Genomic DNA, 20,154 nt, shown 5'->3' with positions numbered 1-20,154 from the left:
GTTATATGTGTGCAATCATATAAAACATATTTCCATATTAGTCATGTTGTAAAAGAAACAGACCAAAAAAAATAAATAAACCCAAACCCCACACACAAAATAAAGAAAGTGAAAATAGTATACTTTGATATGCATTCAGACTCCATTGGTTCTTTCACTGGAGGTGGATAACATTTTCCATCAAAAGTGCTTTGCAATTTTCTTGGATCACTGCATTGCTGAGAAAAGCTACAACTTTCTCATTTTTTTTTTTAACCAAAAACTAACACTAAAGTGTTAGAGAATTTAAGTGACTTATTCAAGGTCACATAGCCAAGCTGGGACTAGCATCAAGGCCGTCTGGTTCTTAATTTAGCACTTTCCCCATTATATTTTGTTTTAATACACGTTATGTGACCTTGCCCGTATCTGAGTAAAAATTTATGAGGGAGATAAATGGTCACAGGATCTGAACAAACACTTCTCAAAATAAGAACTGCAAAATATTCATACCTACATGAAAAAATGCTCCAAATCACTAATAATAAGAGAAATGTAGGGGGCGGCTAGGTGGCGCAGTGGATAAGCACCTGCCCTGGATTCAGGAGGACCTGAGTTCAAATCCGGCCTCAGACACTTGACAATTACTAGCTGTGTGACCCTGGGCAAGTCACTTAACCCCCATTGCCCCGCCAAAAAACAAAAACAAAAACAAAAAAATAAGAGAAATGTAAATCAAAACAGTCCCAAAGTTTAACCTCACACCCTGCAAATTGGCAAAAATAACAAAAAATGGCAACAGTCAGTGTTGGAGGGGTTGTAAGAATGACAGGCACAGTAATAAATTATTGATGGAACTGTGAAATGGTATAACCATTTTGGAAAGAAATTCTAAATTATGCAAATAAAGAGATTAAGTGTCTATGCCTTTTGAACCTTGGGCTTATACCTCCAAGGAAGCCATTGATGAGAAGAAAGTCCCCATATATTCCAAAATGTTTATACTGGCACCTTTGGAGATAGCTAAGAATTAGAAATGGCATAGATAGTCACTAACTGGGGGCATGGATAAACAAATTGTAGTACATGAATGTAATGGAATATTACTGTGCTGTAAGAGATTTTGTATATGATGAATACAGAGAAGGATGAAAAGATGTATATGAACTGATGCAGAATGAACTAAGCAGAGACAAGGAAACAACACATATAGTAACTACAATAACATGAATGGAAAGAACTACATACCCTCCAAAAATCAAAAGTATATATAACAAAATTATAAAAATCAAACAGGACTTGAATGAAGAGATTATGAGAAGACATCTTCAACCAGTCCCTTCATGGAAATGGGAGGTCTGCAAGTGTTACATGTTGTACATTTTTGGACTTTTGCAATGTATTAATCAGTTGTCCTGATTTTTTTTTCCCCTCTCCAAAAAATATTATTTGTCATTTGGAATGATTTTCTGGGAGGTGCAGGAGGAAGGATACTTGGGATAACTATGGTAGTTTAAGAAATAGAAAATATCAATTAAAAACTTGTAAAAAATTCATGACTGTCTTCTCTAATTACTAGACCCTTTTCTTGGCAGCCAAGTCACTCATTCTTTCCTCCCATATAAAACTCTTGGCTTTAGTTTAAGAGTTATTTTGTATAGAATACAAAGATTACAAATTCAAACAACTCTATAACAAACAAATAGCATTTTTTTGACCTAGCTTAGTGTAAGGGCCTTTCTGGAAAGTAAACCCTTCTTTTCCCCTGTGAAAACATTATGAAATATAGAAAAATTTAAAAAATAGAATTACACAGTACATTCATCACAGTTTCTAACATGTCATAAAACCACATGAGTTCATCTATATTTTATGTGCTGACCAAGAGGTTAAAATCTGAAATGGTTACTAAAAGTAAATTGTTGCATCAAGAGAAAGGTGTATTATGGGGCAGGCCTCTTCTAGGGTAGAATGAAACAGTATGTAGTTTCAATGCTCTCTCCTCTAACCAAAAAGGTCTTGACTAATATCAGTAAAGATTATCATCTAAAAGCATTTAATGACACCGAATTTCAAGAGTACAAATTAATACAATTGTTTCTGACCAAAGAATAAACTATAGCCAATTAACTGTGGCTAGTTCAATTGTTAGCACTGTGACACTAAGGAAAAAATGGGTTAGAAAGTCTACTCTAGCAGTATCAAAGGGGTAAATACACAGCTCTGGCAAAATGATATTTTCACAGAATTAATAAGCACTTAATGGACAGATAGTTACTTAGAACTTCACTGAAGAAATAATGAGTGCTTAATATTTGTATTGTAAATGATAAAAGGCTAACTGTATGGTCATGTTTAAAAAAAAGTAGAACTTGGGAAAAGGCATCACTAAATTTCAAAGAAAAACTAAGCATGTGAAGCTTTATAAAGGAAGGTAATTAGAAACTATCCCTAAGGCACTTAAACATTAGTTATGTCAGTTTCCTTCTAAAAAAATCAAGACCAAAAAAAAAAAAAAAGGCAAGTAGGTGGTGCAGTGGATAAAGCACCAGTCCTGGATTCAGGAGGACCTGAGTTCAAATCCAGTATCAGACACTTGACACTTACTAGCTATATGACTAACTCTCATCGCTCCCCCCAAATTAAGACTAACTTGCCTTTCTAAAAATTCATAAAGTTTCACTTACTGGGGTTTTTATTACTCAATGAAACCAAAGTTTCCAAAAGCCACAACTTTACTTCTGAGACTGCTCAGAATTTTAGAGAAATCACACTTCACTCAGAAATGCCTTTCTTTCACTGATATGACTTTTTTTAAGCCTGGTGAAATATAATGTAGTGGATTTATCCAGGGGTTCATTCATCATGTAATAGAAGATTTGTAGCATACTATGATTACCCATATTACCACTAGGCAGTTGGTTTTAGGTTTGCTTACCATGTGCTACTTCTCCTTCTAAGAAAGGGAATTTCATTGCTGTCTTATTGAATTCCTAAAAAACCAAACCAAAACAAAAAACACTTCCTAATTCCTAACCTCATTGTTCATAAATGGCAGTTAAAAATTCATAAAGGAGAAAGGGACCAGGATATTGGTTTTCCTCATGTTCACTGAGATTAGGGGTCAAATTTCAACTACTTTAGTCTTCATTTTCTTCCATTAAAAAAAATCACTATTAATAGGGATTATGGAACACTGAACATACTGTTAGACTTGTTTGATGTGTTAGTTTTCTTGAGCTGCTTCCCTGTCTTTTCCATTTCTTTTGTTGTTGTTGTTGATGTTGTTGTTGAGGCAATTGGGGTTAAGTGACTTGCCCAGGGTCACACAGCTAGTAAGTGTCAAGTGTCTGAGGCCGGATTTGAACTCAGGTCCTCCTGAATTCAGGGCCGGTGCTTTATCCACTGTGCCACCTAGCTGCCCCTCCCATTTCTTTTTTATTTAATTCTTTGTTATTAGGGATAACTCGATGGGTGTGGGAAGAATATATTCAGAAATTAAGGTGGATATTAAAATAGTTATTTAAAATAAAATAAAATAAAATACATTTAAAAATCCATAAGTATATTGATAATCTAGTACCTTATTTCTTCTTTCTTTAATTAATACTATATAAGGTAGGGGAAGCAGAACAAAATACCTAAAATAGAATTAATTTATAGTCACAAGGCACTAAATGGGACCTGCAATAGATGCATTGCCCTGCATAATGATGCTGATAGAATAAGATCAATTAACCCTGTCATTTTAGCTTCTTCATACTTTTAAAATTATGACAGTATGAAAAATATGGTTTTAGATTTTGTTCAGGAAAAGGATCTTCTCAAATCTAAAATACAAAAATAATTAAGAGTCAATGACAGTTTTTTAAAGCCAGATATGTAACTTGGATTTAAATGAGCAAAACCATAATAATATAAGCTTCAGGCCAAGCAAAGTTGTCCCACCGATGAGGAAATTATCCTCTGTACATTGGGCCAGGACCCGCTACAGCTGGGTTGCAACTTAGGAGAAACAGACTCCTCTAAGTGGGAAGAACTTTTGTAGTATTCTCCTTTCTGAGACAGGAGAAGTACACTCCAATATATAGCCCAAGGTAGAAGTGTCAGACATGTAGCTTATGGTTGCCCCTGAGGGCCAACTGAACATGATTAAAAAAAAAAAAATGGAGGCACAGTAGATAAAGCACCGGCCCTGGATTCAGGAGGACCTGTGTGACCCTGGGCAAGTCACTTAACCCTCATTGCCCCCCTCCCCAAATGTAATTGGGAAATCTTTAACAACATAAATAAAAATACAGTTAAACATAGATAATATTATATTTTAAAACTAAGTCAATATTTGACCTGCAGAAATCCTCATGTGTGGTTGGGTATCCTTATGTATCACTTCTATTTGGGTCTGACACCACTAGCCTAAGGCCTCTCATGGCCACTTCACCACTGAATGTTCTCAGAGTTTTCTTTCTTTCTTTTACATTTCTTTTCCTTTGGATTTTTTAATGGACCTTCAATTAAAATGGTAGAGAAATGCAGGGAAGGAAGGGCAGTGTGAGCTTCAACAGATGCCCCACATCTAACGCATTGGACATATGGCTCAGAGTTCTATCCAATCCACTCTTGGGTGGCCCCTTGACCTCTTCTTGGGCTCCTCATTGGACTTCCGTTCAATACTTCTAAAGCTTCATGTTTTCACCTGGATGCCTCATCCCTCCACTGAAACACAGATTGGAACCTGTCCACAACTTAGTTACTGATGGTCTGACACTGAGAGGCTTATGGGGTGTGTCAGACTTAAGTATGCTCTATCCACTGCGCCACCTAGCTACCCCGATAGTCTTTTTAATCACCACAACAAAAAGATGTTTATTAAATATAATTTGTACTTCATTGTGACAAGTCCTGTGCAACTTAAGGTTTAAGAAAAGTACCAGAAGAGACTCTATATTCTCATATCGCCTCATATAAGACTCGGTCCTGGTTCTTATCCTATTCCTATCAGACTTTCAGTAATTCTTTAAGAATAACATTTGTAGTTTATCAGTATTTTTCATTGTGAAACATATGAAAAAAGAAAAAAAACATGGCAATGGACAGTGATAATAAAATGACCATGAAAATTAATAATTTTGACATAGAGATTGTATTGTGCATTTTAACTTATAAGCATCTCCATACCATAGACTGGTTTCTTTTTTTTTTTCCTTTCTAGTGCCACTCATATGCCAAACATATCATGAAATGCCATTTATTTAATACTGCATCTCATACAAAGTCATTTCATGTTCGTTTCCTTGAAATCATTGGCTACATCAGGCTTTGTAAGTATAACCTGTGGACGACACACACATGGGAGTGGGGTATTTTAGAGGAGATGATGGGGGAGAGGTTGGGGAGAAGAGACTTGATCTTACATTAGGAAATGTTGCAAAATGTGTTTTAATGAGGAATAGTTGGTCTGGTTCTGCTCAAATAAAAGATGTCCCTGGAAGAGAGTTGCCACCTGTCCTCCCATCTTGCAATGCAGACTCTAAATGAGTGCTTCTGTCCCTGATACCTGCAGGTGGTTACCACTGTCTTACAATAACATTTTGTTTGCCAGCTTGTATGAAGTTTGGCTGACTGACAACTATGGCCCCCTTATATTTCATGTAACTGTCAGAGACAGTAGGGTAAAGAGAAGTATTGCCAAACTATTTGCCTCCCCATTTTTGTAGACAATTAAATGTGATACTTTACCTGATATTATGTAATCAGGAATCCCCAATTACCCCCAATCAAAATTTCTTCATATTTTCTATATGGCTCATACAAAACACACACACACACACACACACACACACACACACACACACATGTGTTCAAACCAAACCAAAAAATGTAAAATCAGAGATTATGTCTTTACTATTGTTTTTAACATTCTACCACACATACGTAACATTAATATTCATATATACATATATACACACATATGTGTGTATACACATTATTGCCAATCTGCATGCATTACATTAGGGGCAGAAACAATTTAAAATTAAATATCCATAATTTTTCCTTCCAACAACAACAAAAAAGCCTATACCTTTAACAGTGACAGCCTCATTAAAATAAGGAAGAACACTTCTAGGTTCTAATACAGTGAAACAGTCACCATGAACTTAGCGTCACTGCCAGCTTTTCATCTTGTTTTGTTGGTAGCAGAGTAAACATAAGGTTTTGCTAATAAGGTATAGCATAAATTATTAAAGTATCTACTGTATGATCAAATGCATTTCAGATTATATTCTGAATAATTCTGCCTTGACAACTGCCAGAGGTATATATCTTATGTGCTCTTGCATAGTCTCATTGATCCCTATCTTTCTGATGCCCTAGTCATAGACTTTAACTCCGGAGAATAAAAGAAATAACATAGTCACTTCAAAACCCAAGGTCTGGCATCTGTCGATCATATCAATGCTTTCTCTAAGACTTTTCTTCATGGTAGTCAACAAAGACGTGAAGACAAGTCTTTAGCTCTGAACTGAGATTTTAATGGATTCAAAATATTTCTAATATGTAAATTTATTTCATGGCTTGGAGGCACTGTTAGAGCTTTAAGTACTAGCTAACTGCAGTGAAAAAACTATCTGATTTTGTTGTTGTTTAGTTGTTTTCAGTCATGTCCAACTCTTTGTGACCCCATTTGGGGTTTTCTTGGTAAAGGTACTGGAGTGGTTTGCCATTTCCTTTTCCAGCTCATTCTATAGATGAGGAAACTGAGGCAAACAGTGTTAAGTGACTTGCCCAGGGTCACATAACTAGTAAGTGTCTGAGGCTGGCTTTGAACTCATGAAAACATCTTCCTGATTCCAAGCCCAGTGCTCTATCCATTATGTCACCTAGTTGCTTTTTGATGGTACATACCTCAAGATATTAGAGTTTGGGATCTTTTAATTCAAGTATCAGTATAGTGACTGAATTGTATTACTAAGTCTAAACATGCTAACTTTATACAATTACAACCCAATTGAACTATAAAGTGCAACATCATGATAATGCAAATTAAATAATGGAATTGATCAAGATTTGTAATCTCTCTTTCAGCTACCATATTTTTCTCTATAAAATTTTTGTTAAGTGGAATGTAAGCTCCTTGAGGGTATGTGCTGTTTCATTTATCCATTAATAAATCTATTCTGGAGTTGCAAAGAGAATATATTGAAGAGGAGGGTAAGAATTAAAGCAGGAAGACCAAGTGGACAGTTTTCCTAATGGTTTAGGCAAGAGGTGACAAGGGATCAAACTCAGAGTACTTGGGTTCCAATTGTAGCCCTGCTCCTTAGTACCAGGTGATTTGGAAACAAGTCATAGTTTCTTCATATCTAAAAGATGGGAGTTAGACTAGATGTCCTCTCATGTCCCTTCCTGTTCTAAATCCATGATCCTATGTTTGTGAATTAGAAGAACAGAGCAGCTCTCTTATTAGCTAAATTTAATTGTACTCTAAATCAAAGCTTCTTAAACTGTGGGTTGTGACCCCATATGGGTTGTGTAACTGAATGTGAAGGTTGCAAAAAATCTGGCAGTAAATATTTGATTTGTATACCTATCTTATATACCCATATACTCAGGGTCACGTAAAAATTTCTTAGGTGCAAAGAGGTAGTGAGGGGAAAAAGTTTAAAAAGTCCTGCTCTAAATCACTTTCTCCCATGACCTGATTTTTATTTTATTTTTTCACTAAATAGTAATTTATATCTTTCCAAATATACATAAACATAGTTTTCAACATTCATTTTTGTAATATTTTGAGTTTCAAATTTTTCTCCCTCCCTTCCTTTTCTTTCTCCTCCCCAAGACAGCAAGCAATCTGATTTGTTATACATGTACAATGATGTTAAACATATTTCCACATTAGTCATGTTGTGAAAGAAGAATCAGAACAAAAGGGTAAAACCATGCAGAATAAAAGAAAAACAACTCCAAAGTGAAAAGTGTGGCTTGATCTGTGTTTAGACCCCACAGTTCTTTGTCTGGATGTGAAGAACGTTTTCCATCATGAGTGCTTTGGAATTGTCTTGGATCCTTGTATTGCTGAAAAGAGCTAAGTCTATAGCAGTTGATCATTGCACAATGTTACTGTTACTGTGTACAATGTTCTCCTGGTTCTGCTCACTTCACTAAGCATCAGTCTACTTAAGTCTTTCCAGGGTTTTCTGAAAGTTGCCTGCTCATCATTTCTTACAGCATAATAGTATTCCATTCCATTCATATGCCACAACTTGTTTGGCCATTCCCCAATTGACAGGCGTTCCCTCAATTTCCAATTCTTTGCCACCACAAAAAGAGCAGCTGTAAATATTTTTGTACATGTGGGTCCTTTTCCCTTCTTTACGATCTTTTTGCCACTTCCTGGTTTTCAAAGTCAATCTAGAAACAACTACAGAATCCTCTAAATCCTGGGAAGCCAGGCATTTCCAAGGAAATTTTACCTCGGGATATGGACACAGACACAGACACACACAGACACACACTTATGTGCAAACACATACAACAACCCTGAGCTGTGATAAGGAGGAAGATAGTCACCACATATTCTGTGGCCTGTATACTGACAGTGGCAGAAGTCTGAACTCAGTTAATTATTCCCCAGCACTGGGCCAAGAGAACATTAGCACGTTTATTTGTAGCCCAGGTGAGGTGAAGAGGAATGAAGAAAGGGTGAATGGGGAAAAGATGCTTTGCTGATAATGAAACCCTTTTGATAATATCAGAAACCACAACTAAAACCACTGTTCATTCCACTGGATGAACAGAGGAAGTGTTGCTCTTGGATGTTGCCGAACATACAATTGCTAGTATTAAGTTTAATCTTTAAGAAATCAATTCAATGCAAACTAATTACTCCTCAGGGTTTCCTCCAACTCGGTAACCATGGGAGTGTGTTGGCAGATGTTTGGTTTGTATTTAAAATGAAAGAGAAGTCATGTATGATGTTAGCTGTTATTAGAGGAGTCCTCTCATCCCCTTCTAAGTGTCATTTTCAAAGACACTCACACTATAAATATGAGTGAAATGAATGTGAGGTAGGGTTTTTGCACCATTCAGCTCCACATGCCATACAAAATTAGTATAGGAGATGACAGGTGCTTGCTTCTGTTTCTGTCACAGAATTAATTAGCTAAAAGGGAAAGCCATTTCCTATAGACCACCATCACTGGTTTCCGGCTTTGGAAATGCAGATTAACCATTTAAGATGGATTGTATGGCATGCATTTACCTGTAATTACAGTGAACCATTTTTTTTTTTTAATTTAGCCTTCTGTGCTGGGCTTATTCATATCCCAGACTGCTTTCATCACCTAGCTTCTTACATGGTTACATTATACTCTTTCAAATATCCATAGTGGGGCAAATGTGTGTGTATTTATTTTTGTCTGTTCTTATTCCTCCCATGGAGATAGCAAAAGTCAAAATGGCTCTATTAAAGAATGTTCCTTTAAAAATGGGAATCACATAGAATTTAATGTCCACATCTGGTTTAGGACATCTATGAAGTAACATATATTGACTACTACCTTTTAAACTTGGAAACGTTTAAGGTGTTTCAAAACAGCAGATTTTTACTCTATGAGTAGTCCTTAACATTGATCGAGTTATTTCAAGTCAATGGTTTCTAACTTTCAAATTCGTTTTTTCTACTAAAACAGTGTTATACATGGAGCCAGATTTTTAAACTAGCTAACAAAATCCTGTTGGGCATTTAAAGGAGTTCATAATTTTCCTCTTCCTATCTTCCTAGTCTTGAACATGACAAGGTTTCTTTGGACTGTAACTTTTTAAAGTTTTTTTCCCCCTATTTTATTTTTCAATTGATCAGCATTTCTTTCCCTTCTCACTCCAACCACAAGTTAAAAGAAATGGGAAAAAAACCCAAAGCCATGCCCACAGTGCAATAGAGACACATCAAATTAGGAGCTGTACTTCCAAAATATCACTTACTTTAAAAAAAAAAAAAGCTGAATAATCCATGTTCTAAAGAATTCTGCTGTTTTATTTCTTGACATCATGTACAAATGTTAGGCCAAAAGCCCATGAATAGGGAGCTTTTCCTCAGCTCCAACTATGGCTAACCTGTTCCAATTTGGTTTTAATTGACAGAGCATCCTAGACTCATCTTGCTTAATTAGCCTGAGAAAGTTGAAGAAGTCTCAGGTTAGAGCTGATTTCTGAATGGTCATAGTGATTACAGACCATGCCTGAGAATTTTGGCCTATGGTCAGACTGTGGAAACTGAGTAGACTGGGATCACTTTGATGTGGCTGAGTGGAGAGTGGAGCATTTTGAGTTAAAAGACCTGGGTCTGAATCTGTTTGCTCCCTATGTGAACGGGCAGCAGGGGTAGAAGGGAGATTGGCTAGAAGGGATGATTTTTAAGGTTCCTTTAAATCTGAAATCTCTCATTCTATGAACAGTGATTTGCCCAAGGTCACCAAGCCTCTAGGTGACCTTGGGTTCCCAAAGGCTCTGGGAGATCATGCCAAGCTAGAAAAGTTTCAAGTATAGGCCCAGTGATAAGCTGTAAATCCGCCCTCCAAGGACTAGCCCAGCTAAGTACTGAGAGAGGCTTATCATGTTGGCTTCAGGCCACGGATTTTTTTTGTTTTGGTTTTTTTTTACCACAGCAAATATCAAATACTGTCTGCTAAGGTTTATGATCTAGGTTGGTAGAGAGAATATCCAAATCACAGATCTTAAACTGCACTTAAGCACACAAGTAATAAGTAGTAATATCGGCATCTTTTCTTAGTGTAGTAACTAAGGTGCAGAAGGCTAAGCAACTTGACAAGTATCAGAGGTGGGAAAATGAATAAGGTCTTCTAACTCCCTCTCAAAAGGTCTCTTTAAGGAGAGCTCAGCTCAGACGTCTCATTTATCCCCTGGCTACATTACTCTGAGACTTCACCATGTCCTGGGGAAGTTCATTATTGGGATGCTCCCACCGTCCTCTAAGATCGCCTTGGTCCTCCAGTTCATCACTACATTCTGTCTCTCTGCGGGGCGGGGGGGGCCCGAGAGCCCGGAACTCCAAAGCTGCATTTAAGGAGGGAGCTTAGTCTAGACATTTCCTCACTTCTCACTTGGGACTTGTCTGTCTTCTCCACTGGGCCCCTGTATCAAGGACCCTTTCCTTCTCTGCCCCCTCTGCTAGTTGTATTCTCCCTTAGTGTCTCCCAGGGGTCCTGGAAGCCCCTAGGGTGAGTGAGATCAGTAGCTCAGTGACTGCTGACTTTGCCAAGCCACTATAACTACCTTCAAGAAGAGGAAAATCACCACAGGTAATTGTACAATTAGTGATGCAACTGAAATGAGTGCTAATGATTCTGCATCACACCACATATAAGATACTTTGGTTGGTATTCAAATGGGTACCCTAAAGATATCATATATGTACTGAATATATTTTGAACTAATGCACTAATCTTGGTAAGCACAAGAATCAATTCTGTTTTATCAGTGCTCCAAGCAAAATAAAAGTCTTCAGTATGCAACTCAATCTCTAGAGCTGTATAAATTCATAGGTGAGCCCCACAAGTGTTCAATTCAATGAAGAGGCTCAAGGAGATGCAGTTTGAAGAAAATGCATGCCTAGAACAATAACTATACTCTGTGTTTTGTTTTTAGGGCATCATTTTAAGAGGTGCAAAAAAACCCTTTCTTAAGTAAAATGCAAAACTATCCCCCAAAGGGGGGGGTCTAGAAGGCTTCCATAAAAGCCACTTGGGATTGAAGCCAATATCTTGGGGGGAGGAGTGGAAGGAAAAATAGGAAGGAACACACCCTCATTTGCTTCTAACACGGTTAGTTGATCTGTTTGAAATTAGATCCACTTTCAACTGTTTTAACTTAATTATTAAGCCATTTCTTAACCTCATGAATGTAGTTTTCATTTGCTTTCAAAACTGGTCCTGAACTAATAGACCCTCTCACTTCAGTGATTTGGGAAATGAATGTTAGATAGGGAGAAAATTTTAACAGAGCCTTTCTAAGGGTCAGAGCTTCAAAAATACAGCAGAGAGTGTACATAAAACCCAGGATACCTGGATAGCCTGCTAACCCTTTGTCTAGTAATAAGGAAAACTGGCGCTCTTTAAAACTTCTGCCCCCTTTCCAAAACCAATCTGTTCTCCTGCTGCTCCAGCATGAGGATCAAAGTGCCAGGAGATGAGAAATAGGTGGGAGCCAGGCACCCTCGGGCTCCCTTCCCCTCACTGCTATCATACAGAATGTGAAGCACAAAGCTCCAATTTACAATAGCGCACTACATAATGGGGCATGAAGTGTTAGAGAAAGTCAGGAAGGGTAGCCAGTGAGTTGCTCTTTACTTTTTGCCTTTTTTGTACCTACAAGAATGACAAAGACAAAATGCATCCTGGTTTCTTCTCATGCTTGTAAGAAACAATGGACTGATCAGAAAAAAGTAAAGTGAGGAAATTACTGGCTGTTAAATGTTTATCTTTAATGCTAAAGGTTAACTAATCCACAGTATGTACCTTAAATAGGGATTTAATATAAGAATTCTACAAAGAAAATAAGAATTTTTTTCATTGGGTCATAGATATTCAACCAGAAAATTACTGCTATTTGAAAAAAAATTTTTTTAAAGTAATGAAAATATCTACTGTCTACCATGGGTACCTAGATGGCTCGTGGGCAGCTAGCTGGTGCAATGGATAGAGTGAAAGACTCAGAGTCAGGAAGACTGGAGTTCAAATTTGGCCTGACATTAGCTGTGTGACCTTGAGCAAGTCACTTAACCTCTGCTGGCCTCACTTTCCACTTCTGTAAAATGGAAATGAGAACAGCACCTACCTCCCAAGGTTATTTTGAGAATTAAATGAGATAACTGTTGTAAAGTGTTTAGCACAGTGCCTGATACATATTAAATGCCATTTAAATATTAGCTGCCACTATATATATATATACATATATATATATATACACACATATATATAAAACATACACACACACACACACGTTAGACCAGAATGAGAACATATTTGAAGTAAACAGGCAATTTCTATTATAATTAGATGGGACAGAAAGAAGAATATCTCCTCTTGTCCTCATCCTACTAGAGGCAGAGTGTTGTTGCCTTTGATAAGCCTCAGGTGTAGATATGGTAAGATTCAAATATTAGAATGGGCTAGAAAGGAAAAGAAGAGAGAAAGGAGAGTAGTAGTGAAGCTAAAACAGAAATTAGACATGACCTTTTAGCTTTCAAGATGATGAACAAACTATGTTTGTATTCTTCTGCAATCCAAAGGCAGACTTGTAGCTCTATCATCAAATCCAATTGTGTACACAGTAAGCACTTCATAAGTATTTGTACATACTTTTAATGATATTGTATTTATCCAAACTAAATTCATTATATAGGAGGCCAACAATATCCTTCAGGAATAAAATGCAATGGATTTACATTTTCTTATTCTCCACATCTCCTCATCCCATATCTTCTGATCATTTAGTTCCTAGTAAAAGATTAATCCTTGGATAAAAGAAATAAATCCTGTCTAGTACAGGTCCATTTCGGACCTTTGTGTATTTTGTCAAAAACATAATTGAAAATACAAAAATGTTCTTTGATCCCAAAGTATCTTGGATGATTTTCAGCTGAGATTTCTTCATACTAAATGCTTTTGTTCAAGATCAAGATAATTATTACTATTTAAGAAAGAATATCAATTTGTCACACTGTGTTATCTATTATGAAATAGTAACATTACACACACATGTATGTAGAAGAGAAGCCTATTTAGCTTTATTTTAGATGGAACAGATAACCAATGTCTTTTCACAATGAAGGGATTCTCAATTTACTAATTGGAAGATCAAACAAAAGCAGAATACTTTGTGTACTTCAGCTGAATGTAAGTAACATTTTGACAGCACTGATACATTTTATATTCTTCAATATCTAATGCCTCTTTAAATGGGTCTTACAATCAGCAGGCCGAGAGGGCCTTCATTTTTCTACCTTGAAAAGTGAAGGAGTTGGGCTTGATTCCTTAGGTACTGCCAGTTATAAAGTTCAATAATTCTATGAGTCTAATTAATAGATATGAAATATGGAAAGTTATGAATCTGGGAGCAATGGGATCACAGAATGGGACTTTGCAGAAAACGGACTCTCTTGGGAGGGTAGGTATCCTGGAACTTTCACTCTTCTGGGTAATAAAAGGGAAGTAAATATATTGAACCATGTTTACTAATTTATAAAAAAATTAACTGAATGTTACAATGCCATAGATTAATGATAGGAGGGCTATGCCTCAGTTTTAGTGAGAGATGAGAATTAGCTTTTCACTCTTCCTAAAAATAATCAGTATGATTTCTGTCATTCTTTCCTGTCCTCCCCTCCCTGCTTCTCCTCTATGGAATGAATAATGTGTAGAAATAAGATGATATTGATATGTCTCTACATTGTAGCCTTTGGGGCCTAATTTCCTAGAGGGCAGTGAACATGCAATTATATCTCTGTAACAAACACTACCTCCACTCCTCCTACTCATATTTATAGAGTGGTATAAAGTTTACAAATATGCAGTCTTACACATAAATAAATCAGCACTTAATAAAGGTTTGTTGAATTGAATTTACTTGATACTAACCCTCATTAAGTGTTCTCTGTCATGAATTTACTTGATACTAACCCTCATTAAGTGTTCTAAATTCCAAAATCTTAGAAATGAAAGAACCCAAGCTTCCTAACTCACAATCTAGTTTTTCTTTCACTCTACCATGATACTTGTAATAATTAGTTCAGACATGCAAAATGGCCATCGTATAAAAAAGTGAGACTATGTCTCTGAGGCCATTTTCACCAAGACAAAGTCTGGCCAAATGACTACAGAAGACATGACTTTTTCCATCAAGAATCTTTTATCACATTGGAATGAATTTCCTCAGTATGACATTTTTTACTTCAAATATCTGTCAATAAGAAGCCCACTTACAAAATGTCCTAGTTGAAGATAGCTTTCAAAGAGCCAGGAAACCACCTGAAAATTCACCAACAGTAAGAGAATTCTCCAGGATTCTCATGGGGAGGCTGGCTCTACAGGAATGAACATGGATTACCAAGAGAAGTGACAAATTCCTTTGTAAAACCTGTGCCAAGGATATTATAGAAAGGATTACTATTAGGCGTAGGTGGATAAAACTCTGAAGTCCCTCTTAACTCCGGGATTCTCTTGTTTTGTGAGAGTGGCTGGGGCAAAAAATGGAAACCATTAACTTAAACCAGAAACAGAAATGATTTTGTGGACTCCTGTGCTCCCCACTAAGTTATGCTATAATGAAGGACAACACAGTGAAGTGGAAAGCACAACAGATTTAAAGCCAGGAGACCTCAGTCTGAGTGCCAACTATGCCTTTCAGTAGCTTAAATTGTCTCTTGATCTCAGTCTCCCAGTTATAGTAGGTGGCTTTTCAGACTGACCAAGGAATGTCTATGGGCCTGATATTTCCTTAACTGATCCTAACTTCCTCCCCACCCCCCCATTTCTCCCTGTGCCTCATCTCTCCTTAATCTATTCTCTTTCACTGATATCTCTAATCACTCCATACATAGCTGCTTTCCCAAGGCATCATCCTTGCTCTAGCTTAATTTCTTTCCTTGACACTAGTAGTTTAACTTTTTATACACTGTTCTCTGCTTTGGACTGCACTAACCCCTTGTCTTATTTCTATTGAGGTTATTTAACAGCATATTTCATGTTCAAAAACTGAATTATCCTCTACTCCCTCTCTCACCTTTCATATCTAATCAGTTGCTAAATCTTATTAATTTTATCTCTATAACATCTCTTGTATAAGGCCCCTTTTGTCTACTCACATAATAACTAATTGAGTTCAGACCCTAATTATCTTTTGCCTCGACTATTGCAATATCCTCATAATCCAAAGTCAAATCTCTCCCCTCTCCAATCTATTCTTTACGCAGTTGCCACAGTAACATTTCCAAAAAACCTAGCTATGCTTAGGATCTTTCGCACCCTAGCCAGTTTGCAGTTTTGGCTCTTCTCATCAGTAAATTCCAGTAACATACACTTCATGTTATGATACTACCTAGTTTCATTATCAGTGGAAGAGATTACAGTAAACACCAGATTTACTACATCCACGCCATCAAAGCACAAGTAGTGTCATTCTTTCCCTCCCAGATTCCAACACACAGAAGTCCCATTAAAACCACCGAGACAGTAATAAGAAATGATAATCCTAATAATAGTACACTGTCACCACCTAATACAAGCTATATTTCCCTCATTTTATGTTCATATACATATGCAATTTATTTTAAAAGAGAAAAAGACAACACACAGATAGAAACAATTTTGGAATTACATGGCTGGATAAACCATCAGCTATCTTTCTTCCATATGTTAAACCACAGCTACATACTTTTTTTTGGAGTGCCTAACAATTGTGCTGGAGAGAGGACCTCAAATGATGCTTAGCAATGTGATACACATTTTCATTTCACACTCCATCAGCTTTTACAACTGAGGCTCAATGAAATGTAAGAGGGAGCTTGGCAAACAGCCATATTTACCAAGGTATAAAATAGGGGTCATGTTACTTGTTTTTTTCATAGAAATAAAAAATGTTTAATTTTCACTCCATGTGACTTAGGCAGATACCTAGCAAAGACCCTACTTAAAAGTATTGTAAATACTCTCTCTCTCCCCCCCACCCAATAGTATTGTAAGGCATGGGAAAAAAAAATCTGTCCCTCTACGGCATCCTTGCCTTCCTCCCACTCCAAAGATCTACTGCTTACAAACATATTGGATTAGATACTCTTTGGTGTTAAATCTTTCACCTGCAAATAATGGCTTTTACCCTCTATGCACAGCCTGGAACCAGAAACAGCTTATTTCCTTTCCAGGCAGAGAAGCAAAGCTACAGGCATCAGCAGAAACATCTCTCTAATACAGATTTCAATCTGTCAGAAAGGATTAAAGCCTCATGCATACATAAAAAGGGAACTATAAATGATAACAGAAACATAGCCTGAAATCACTATGCCTGAACAGGTACAGTTTTTACTAGTCTAGTAAAGGAGAAAAATATATTTTACTCACCTCTGTTAAACCGGAAACTTCTCCCTTTGCTAATGGTTGACTGATGGATGGGGTATACACCTTGGCATTGGACACCGGCTGTCCCTTCATAAAGTGTTTTCCTGATTCATAAATGTCCACTTCAACCATTTTCCCCATGAACATGGGGTTCTTTGGCACAAGCACCTGTAAAGAAGTTAGTTACACCAAAGTTTAACCAACGGTTATACTTGCTTTTTAATTGTAAGTTGAGATTTACAAAGATAAAATGTCCAAATAAAATGGATTTTTAATTGTTTTACAGAAATGAAATTTAAAATTCTGTGCAGTATCTGAACAACTAGCATTTCAACTACTTTCCTGTCTTACCATCTTCCTGAATTGTTATAGCAAATGTTACACTAAAGGTAGATGAGGAAAAAGATAAGGGTTTTCACTCAGGGTGACGGCACTGCTATAGTTTTATGTCATTCAGTGTTGAGAATAGGTATACAAACTATACTCAAATTACAAAGAACTTCTGATGAGAAACAAAATGATCATACTCTTGATCATCTTATCATCACCCATAAATGATCCACTTCCATTTTTGTGAATTTAAAATTCCTTTATTTGGTAATCTTTCATTCTTCCACTGTCCCTTGTATTTCACAAACCCTAACCAAGTTTGTTATCCTTCCTATGACCTCTATTCCTGTGCCCCTCCTAGGGTCATCACCTCTACACTGGTTACGCTCTGAGTCCTTCCCCACCTTTGCCCGCCCGTTGGTGAATCAATTCAACTCATACTATATCTCCTATCTTCAAATCCCTCACTCCATTGTTCTATCACATATCACACTTTTCCAAAGCCCAAATCTGGATCACTGCTATCACCTGCCTCTTTGTTCCTATTCATATGCTGTTGAGCAGTGCTGGAGGAACCCTTGAAACCATTGATTGGGGGCACTACAAATTTAAATTATCTAACTTCTGCCCTCACTGTGATATGATAATCATTCTATTCCTCTCAAATCAATGGACGACCTTACTTTCCATGCTAAACATTCTTATTTCTCCTGCCACCCTAAGGACTCTGTTTCAAATTTCAGCAAAAGCATTGAGGCCATTTGGCAAGAATGCCCTCTTCTCCCCACTTTCTCATCCCACTTATCTTCCTCTACTATCTCTTCCTTTACTCTGGTCTTGGAAGAAGAGGTGGTCCTATTCATTGCCAAGACCAACCCCACTATATGCACCCTTGATCTCATCTCCTCCCATCTCTTTCAGCAGATTACTCCTACTATCATTCCCATTCTTTATCTTATCTATTTACTAGATCCTTCTCTACTGCCCACAAACATGTCTGTCTTCCCCAGCCTTAAAACAACAACAACAACAAAACAACCACCTACTTGATCCTATAATCTCCACAAGCTACAATCCTATATCAGGAGACATATAGATTCTATAAATGTGAGATATGCAAATTTAGAGACATATCTACTCTAAATGTTCATATGGACTATTTGTACCTGACCTAGGGAAGAGCCTTATGAGCTCATATTGGTCTGATCAACCACAGTGAGACACACCTTCCCTGGATCCCAGCATAGTGATGTCATTCTGGTCCTCTTCAAGAACATGGGATAACAACTAATTCTATATTTCTCCTCTTTTCAGTTAAACTCCTTGAAACTATCATTTTCACTAGGCACCTATACTTTCTCTCCATTTACTCTTCTAAACTTTCTGCAATCTGATTTCTGACATCATTGGACTAACATTGCTCTCTCCAAAGTGACCCATGATTTCAATCACCAAAGCTAATGGCTCAGCCCCCCTCTCTTTTTCTCAATCCTCATGCCTTAGGACCTCTCTGCAGTATTTGATACTTGATCACCTCTTTCCTGGATACTCTCTCCACATTTGGCTTTTGTGACATTGCTGGTTCTCTTTCTACCTGTTTGACACTCCTGAGTTTCTTCTGTTGGATCTCCATTGATGTCATGCCCTGTCACCGGCTGGGGGTGTCTAACAAGGCTCTGTGCTGAGCCATCTTCTTTTTTCTATACTAACCCATTTGGTAATCTCATCTGCTTCAATGGTTTCAATTATTGCCCTTATACATTATTGCCTAGATAATTCCAAGATCTAAAAATCAAGCTCTAACGTCTCTCCTGGCTCTAGTCTCACATCATCAATGGCCTAATAAATGTCTTGAAACACGCGTTGTAGGCAACTGATATCATATAGTATCCATTAGATTGTAATCATCTTGAGGGTAGAGACTGTCTTTTGCCTCTTTTTGCATCCCCAATGCTTAGCACCGTGTCGGGCACATTGTAGGTGTTTGATAAATGTTTGATAAACTGAACTGAAAATCAATATGACTAAAACAGAACTCATCTTTCTCTTCCTAACATTCCTGTTACTGTTAAGGGCATTACCATCCCCCCACTTACTTGGGCTTGTAATCTTAGTATTATCCCCAATTCCTCATTCTTGCTCACCCTAGATAGTCAATATTATTATTTCTACCTTTGCAACACCTGTTGAATACATCCTCTTTTTTCCACTCATGAAATTATAGGTTTAGTTCAGGTCCTCATTATCCCTTATGTGAACTATAGCTATTACCTTTTAATTAGTCTTTCTGCCTCAAGTCCCTCCTACCCCAATCTAGTCTATATTCAGCTGACAGAAATTTTTCTAAGGCACAGGTCTGCCAATGTTGCACTCCCTAACCCTACCTCTTGCTCAATAAATTCCTGTGTATCCTTAGATCTATATTGTCTCCCAAGGTCAAATGTAAAGTCTGTTGACATTTAAAGATCTTCATATTCTTGCCGGTCTATACTCCTCTCCATACACACTATGATCCAGCCATATAATATACACTGCATATTGTAGTTGTAGTAACTATTAGCATTATTAGCATTTATACAAATAAGATTTGCAATGTGCTTTACAATCTTATCTCATTTGATCCTTTTAACACTAGGTGCTATAATTAATTTCAATTTTACACTTGAGGAAACTGAGGCAAACAGAGGTTACATGACTTGCCCAGGGTCACCAC

General features: G+C 37.1%; 1 protein-coding gene across 1 annotated transcript in view; it reads right to left on the bottom strand.

Annotated features, from left to right (window-relative positions):
* CDKAL1 (CDK5 regulatory subunit associated protein 1 like 1) overlaps positions 1–20,154 on the bottom strand; it is a 652,342-nt gene that overhangs the window by 2,966 nt on the left and 629,222 nt on the right. The window contains 1 exon segment of the mRNA XM_043977679.1: positions 17,115–17,279. Coding sequence (XP_043833614.1) covers positions 17,115–17,279 — 165 coding nt within the window.

This window comes from Dromiciops gliroides, chromosome 1, assembly GCF_019393635.1.
Source record: "Dromiciops gliroides isolate mDroGli1 chromosome 1, mDroGli1.pri, whole genome shotgun sequence".
Lineage (NCBI taxonomy): Eukaryota > Metazoa > Chordata > Mammalia > Microbiotheria > Microbiotheriidae > Dromiciops > Dromiciops gliroides.
Note: the sequence above shows the minus strand (reverse complement) of the source record. Positions and strands in the feature narration are given on the sequence as shown.